Source organism: Syngnathus scovelli, chromosome 8 (genome assembly GCF_024217435.2).
Source record: "Syngnathus scovelli strain Florida chromosome 8, RoL_Ssco_1.2, whole genome shotgun sequence".
NCBI classification, from domain to species: Eukaryota; Metazoa; Chordata; class Actinopteri; order Syngnathiformes; family Syngnathidae; genus Syngnathus; species Syngnathus scovelli.
This window is the reverse complement of record NC_090854.1, coordinates 8983302-8989952: the sequence shown is the minus strand read 5'-3', so window position 1 is coordinate 8989952 and position 6651 is coordinate 8983302. Positions and strand designations below refer to the sequence as shown.

General features: G+C 44.6%; 1 protein-coding gene across 1 annotated transcript; it reads left to right on the top strand.

Annotated features, from left to right (window-relative positions):
• The first annotated feature begins 38 nt into the window (after window positions 1–38).
• On the top strand, window positions 39–6003 carry chn1 (chimerin 1). Its single transcript, XM_049727558.2, has 7 exons — window positions 39–290; window positions 1535–1619; window positions 3528–3701; window positions 3942–4019; window positions 4898–5035; window positions 5179–5284; window positions 5399–6003. Exons 1-7 carry the CDS (start codon window positions 39–41, stop codon window positions 5568–5570), a joined length of 1005 nt encoding a protein of 334 aa, XP_049583515.1. The 3' UTR covers window positions 5571–6003.
• Window positions 6004–6651: the final 648 nt, after the last annotated feature.

Here is a 6651-nt window from a genome sequence, read left to right as displayed (position 1 = left end):
TCAGGGCAGTCTCTTCAGCTGAGCTGGGAGAACCTAGGATGCCATCCAAAGAGCCCTATGAGGCTCTCAAGGAGGACAAATCTGTGGTGCAAAGAGCCAAACGAGAGGCCAATCAAGAGGAGATTTTGGCAGCCGCTCTTGGGATGAGGATGGGGCCCGAGAAGCCCACGGCTACCTTCTGGCAACCGCTGAAACTCTTCGCCTATTCGCAGCTCACCTCGCTGGTCCGGAGAGCCTCGCTGAAGGAAACGGAGCGGGTGGCCATATCAGAGAAAGTCCACAACTTCAAGGTGAGGGTGGAATTTGAAAGCAAACTTACCTCAGCTTCTCACGCTGAGGGAAACGGAAGGGGAGGGGGGAGTTGCCGAGAAGGAGATGCGATTTAAAAACACAACTGTTTTGGTCCGTATGATGAAAAGAAAATCGGTGGGGTGCCTTGTGTACCACTGCCGTTAATTTGAGTGGCAGATGGAGAGATTAGGCCAACGGAGGAGAGAAAACAGCGCTCGGTACTTCCAACGCTCATATTTTGCGCTGCTTGGAATTGAGAGCAGGAAGAGAAACGTTACCAGCGAGGCTTTGAACCGCTGCCGCCCTCTTGCCTCTGTCTTTGTTCCCATTTCTTAGTAATAAATGTTCCTTTGAGAACTGTTCCTGTATTTCAAAGCCCATGAGCAAGAAAACCGCAATATCTAAAACCCAGATGCAGTCTTCTAAAACCTCGAGTTGATGTTGTTTGATAGAAATGAAGCACACACTTTCCCTAATTAGATGATACTGTAAATGAAATTTAATAGATTAATAACTTGAAATCAGGCAAGTGGCAGTACAAATATTTGTTTTCCAAGGCTAGCCCAAATGTCTGTGCATTTCAAAATAGATTCTGTGAGCATTAGCAGTGCTACTTGGGGGGACCCTCACAGGACTACACACAATACTTTTTAAATTCATGCTCCTAATATAGTTCCTTTTGATAAAAGATCTACAAAATGTTTGAAGGAAACAACAAAATAACCACATTGTTTATTTTGTCTTGCCTAAAAATCGCCATTCAAGGACAGCACAAAACTGGAACATAAGTGAACTATGTTTGGCCACCATATTATTTCAAAGACACAAAAAAAATTAGGCCTACTCGTGGTAGTATTGGGCAACTAACACACATCTGCCATCTAGTGGTTATTGGTGGCATTACAACTTAAATGTACTCTTTTTTTGGGGGGGGGGGTCAAATCGATACTGAATCAGCATCTCTTTTGTGAAGATCAGAATTGCCCGTCGCTGTTCATTAGATGTTCATTTATCTGCCGAAGCGGCTGTCTGTTGCCGCGAAGGCTCAAACTGCCGCTTCTGGTTCCCGGGGGCCTCCCTGATTGGCTGGCTGCTGTTACCTGGTGGGCTTGTATGTTTCATGGAACCCCCACCTTCTGACAAAGGGAAGACATGAAATAAATAGCTATCCAGATTCCAGAGCAGTCCTTTTCAATGTATCGTAATCACAATTATTAATGTATTGTTGTCTTGTGTGCTGCAGGTGCATACTTTCCGTGGACCTCACTGGTGCGGGCATTGCGCCAGCTTCATGTGGGGGCTGATGGCTCAGGGGGTCAAGTGTGCAGGTATCTTTTCAAATGGCTCGCGTGTCTGATGACTAAGTGAGCATTGCTGTATATGGGTTACTTGGTTTTTACTACATCTGGACCTGGATTATTTCCCTTTTAATCTACAATCCCAATCGTGAAAACATTGGATTAGGGGGTTGGATAACAGATGAGTGGAATGATGATGTAACATTTTTTTCCAATTTATTATTTTTTGCGCATAACAACACAAGTAATTGGTGTTCCGTCCCTTTTTGACCCATCGTTATTTTTAACTTTTTATATGTGTGTGTTGGTGTTTTATTGATGAAACAAAAGTGTGTCACCCGCACATTCGCTGTCAGCGGGAGCTTTGGCGTTAATTGTTAATGCTTCCGTTTTGAAATCTGACAGCAACCAAACGAAAGACGCGTATGTTTGCAGTCTGGCTTCGGAGAGTCTGCCGCTGCCATTCCTTCACTCTCCGGCACCAGCGCCAGAATCTAGGGCACCAAAGTCTCTCATGGTGCTCAGATTTGCATACCAAAAAAACCTGCTCCACCGCCCCCTTTCTCCCCTTTTGTATGAGCTCAACTGTTTTGGCCGAGCTCCAGGGAGCCAGCCTTTGCTTGCTGCTTGTTTTGCCACGTTTACTCATCACACCCCCCCCCCCCCACCCCTCCCTTCCCCAACCTCATCTCATCATGCCCGTGACGAAAAACAAAGCTGGCATGTCTCTTTAATGACGTGCCGAGCTCCGAGCGAGGGCAAGCGACTCTGTTTCCACACACGTTCAAACGAAGCCACTTCCACCAATCGGCTCGGTTACACGTAATTTTATAAAATATGAATTATTTATCCCACTCATAAGCAAGCCAGTTGGTGGGAGACATCACCATTAAGCATTGCAGCAGCCTCCTCGCCATAGCAACCAGTCAAAAGCGCTGACAGTGCAGTAAAATTGTCTCTCCCTGTCTGCTGGTGTTCCTTCCTTCCTTTGCCCCCACCTGGGACCCTCGCGGGCCTTCAATGCGAACACATGGACACAGGAGGCGTGGGCCTCCTCCATTATACTGCTTGTCAGATTCCCTTAAGAGAATCATCTCTTAAGGTAATTACATTTCTGCACCAATGCATATAAACGCTGCATTCTTCTCTACTGGGACCTGAAATAATGTCTCCAGGTTCAGTTTGGAGAAGGTAGCATGCGATTTCAAAAATGTGGGTGGAATTTGAAAAAAAAAAAAAAAATGCAAATCAAAACCTCCCTGAAATTAAAGAGGACTCAAAAGATCTAAGAGCTGGAGGAGCTGCTCCATTTTAGACTGCGAAAGTAGGTCTAGTGTAGCCTGCAGCGGCTGAATTGCCGCTTCCGCTGCCATTGTTGCTGCGTGAGCTCGGATTTAGAAGGAGGAAAAAAAAAAACAGCAGCCCGCCTCCGCTTCTTAGCGTTCCTCAAATTCACAGCGTGAGTCTGCTCCTCTTAGGAAAACAAGTCAACTCTCTGAATTCAACATGGCAACAAAAATCAAATTCATCTTAGCCTACACTGAACCTTTAATCCAGCCTGTGCTTTGTTTTACTCTGCAGCCAGGTTGGCATTGCAAGTGAGAATCTGTTCTCACTTGGCCAGAAATTAAGCTCCATCAAGGACCACCAACTTGTAGATATAATGATAGCGTATGACAAGGAGGCGGGGCTTCCTGACATTTTGGGTGTACACATTGATTGAGAAGACTAAGTCCTTTGTTATTTTCCCTGCTGGCCTAAACACAATAAAAGCGGCAATTATTTCATGTTGGAATTTGACTCAATACAAAAGCTCAATTAGATCGGTGAACCAAAAGAACCCATCAACAGGATCTTTTATTTCCCTAGACAAAGAACAATGAGAGGTAAATGAATGTTCCCGTGCTTCTCCAACCTTGTCCATGTCTTTTTCTGTAGACTGCGGCGTGAACGTCCACAAACAATGTTCACCTCTGGTTCCCGACAACTGCAAGCCAAGTCTGAGACACATCCGGAAAGTGTACAGCTGCGACCTCACCACCTTGGTGAACGCTCACAACACGGCACGGCCCATGGTGGTGGACATGTGCATACGGGAAATCGAGTCAAGAGGTGAGGAACATTCATGAGAGTCACGAGGAATTCCTGAGATGATTGTGTTTCACTCAAACCATAGCGGAGGAGGTCATCGCTTCGTCGTCTGCTCCTGACTGACGCCATTTTGATTTATGCCTTTATTAGGGTGCTTAGTGATGCAGAAAACAGTTTGCTTTCGGCCATTATTTTTTGTCTGACATGGACATTATTTATGGCTGGAGTTCATTTCGCTGAAGCGTCTCCCTTGTCGTTCAGGATTGAAGTCGGAAGGTCTCTACAGGATATCGGGATTCAGCGACTCCGTGGAGGAAGTCAAGATGGCGTTTGATAAAGGTTAGCGTTCTTCTTTTTGTCCGCTCACGCCGCAGAGACTGACTTGACTCGGCACGCTTGCGCATCTTCAAATGACGGCGACCTTCACTTGAGCTTAATTACAAAGTGACATATTTGAAAAGATTAGTGAGGGTCCCTCCGGGAGTGACAAGCAAGTGTTCCTCATGTGCTGTGTTGACACGAAGCCCCTGAAGGGGGAGCAACTCCAATTTTTGTAATACAAGTAGTCAATGTGGAGTGCAAGATAAAAAAAAAAAAAAGGTCACAAAAAGTATTGTGTTAAAACATACATTTCAAACAAAATACCAATAAATGTCTAATGTTAGAATTAGTTATACTTATTTTAAAAGCACTCTTGATTTTATTTAATATTATTTTATCAATGAAAATATTTCTCAATTTTATTTATTTTTCATTAACTACTATAATCTTGTATATTACAATTATCTCAAATATCATGCTGCAAAAAACAATTATTGTGCATATGAGTAGTAAAAACATAATTATGGTGTACAGCCATGTAGGGGGAAAAAAAATAGTCACGCTCCAAACTGATCTTTAAAAATCAGCAGTGCGTGCCGTGTGAATTTTAACTGGAGCAGTGGACTTTCCCGGATGGGCATGTGGGAGATCATCCATGACAGAGTGTCATTCCAGCTCACAGCACTGTGATGTTCAGCCTGCCGGCGCAAGTAGGCCACGGCCACGGCTACGCTCGCCAAAGCACACACACTACCCAAGGGAGAGTGGCAATCAAACCAAAGCAGACCCTTCGAGACCAGAGCGAGCAAAAAGTGCCACTCAAGCCCGCTGCTCATTTGGCTTCCCTCTTTTTGCCTCGTTCCATCTATTCCTTGTCCCATCACACGTCCACACAGCCGGCGAGAAAACAGACATCTCTGTGAAAACATACGAAGACATCAACATCATCACGGGCGCTCTGAAGCTCTACCTGCGCGATTTGCCCGTCCCCGTCATCTCGTACAACGCCTACCCAAGGTTCATCGAGGCCGCAAGTGAGTCTCTGAAATAAATCCAGTACTTTGATAACCATTAGCACGCACCCGTTGAGAGATGCTAATGGCCGGAAAGAACTTCATTGATTTTTCTCAATGCAGTCTCATGAGTTGCGCCCACTTTAACCATGTTCATCCATTAGAGCTCACGGACCCGGACAAGAAGCTCGAAGCATTCCGAGAGGCGCTGGCTATGCTGCCCGCGTCGCACCATGAAACTCTCAAGTATCTCATGGCGCATTTAAAAAGGTGAGGAACCAAGAAAATATACATTTTTGTTGCTTAGTATGCAAGTGTATCTAATATAATGGCCAGTGAGGTTACCAAGCGTCACACCTTGTCTTTCTAAATTTGATGTTTCAGGGTAGCCCAACATGAGAAAAGCAACCTTATGAGCGCCGAGAACCTGGCCATTGTTTTCGGACCCACATTGATGCGCACTCCGGATCTCGACGCCATGAGCGCTCTCAATGACATCCGTTACCAGAGGCAGGTGGTGGAGGCGCTCATTAAAAATGTCGACGCTCTCTTCTGAGTGCAAGGACAAAATGTTGCGGGCAGGCCCTCAAACCTGCTTTTTGTTCAGAAAAAGATTTTTTTTTTTTTTTTAATGCCCTTTGTACTTTCTGCCTCCCCATTTCTGTCGGGGGATTTATGCATCAAGCTGACATAGCAGCATGCAGCCGTACTTTGTAGTCGTATCTCAGCATGTGGAAGGATTGTTTCACTGTGATTTAGTTTTTTCTGTGCTGTGATAGCCTTAGAGGGGGGGTACTTTTTTCAACGTCTTATTTTTTTATTATCTCTTTCTTGAATGAACCGGACTTTTCCTGTCAATGTGTACAAAGAGGTGCATTTGCCTGACTTTTATTGTACTGTAAACAGCATTTTTTGTGAATTAATTTTGTACTGTCATTTGTACGCAACTTGTGCATGGTCAGTTTAGTTTATTAAACTGATAAAACAATTGTGAGTCTAGTGAGGTCACTTGATTTAAACATTTCAATATGAAAGTATTGTTATACAATAGTGTTGCGCTGAAAATCGCTTATTTCATCATGTTTTAATAGAAATGAGACATTTTGGTTTATGTGTGTCGCGGCCAGCTGCTGGGTAACCTTGAGAAAGGCGCTGTTTGTCCTTAGTTATGCATAATTAGCAGCAGTGACAGGTTGTCCCTTAAAGCATCACACCATGTGACTGCCTGAACTCCTCCATCACTCAAAGTAATTCGCTGTGAAACTCAAACCAGCCGACATCTCTGAACGCACGCATGCAGATTCACACGAGAAGTGATGGCACAACATCACACATTTTTTTTTATTTTTTTTTTTTATTCTTCCCCTATCCTGCAAAACAACCAAGACGCAATCAGTGCTTGACATCCAATCAGTCGGACGTCAGGCCCCGGCGTCACCTCAGCTTAATTTGAACCAAACCCTCACTTGTCTCCTGGTGATTGTGCGATGAAAAAAATTGGATTTTCATTCAAGCGTTTAGCATCGGGCAAATTTATCATTGCGTCATCCTCCATCACTGATGCTGGGATAAGCTCGCGGTTGGCCGCTGCTTTGTCTACGCTGGATAGGCGCCGTTGTCATTAATGAGAGTTCATT

Coding starts and splice junctions, on each gene's coding strand:
- chn1 (XM_049727558.2), top strand. CDS start 39: ATGCCATCCAAAGAGCCCTATGAGGCTCTCAAGGAGGACAAATCTGTG. Junction 291..1,534: donor AGAAAGTCCACAACTTCAAG/GTGAGGGTGGAA, acceptor TGTGTGCTGCAG/GTGCATACTTTCCGTGGACC. Junction 3,702..3,941: donor ACGGGAAATCGAGTCAAGAG/GTGAGGAACATT, acceptor CTTGTCGTTCAG/GATTGAAGTCGGAAGGTCTC.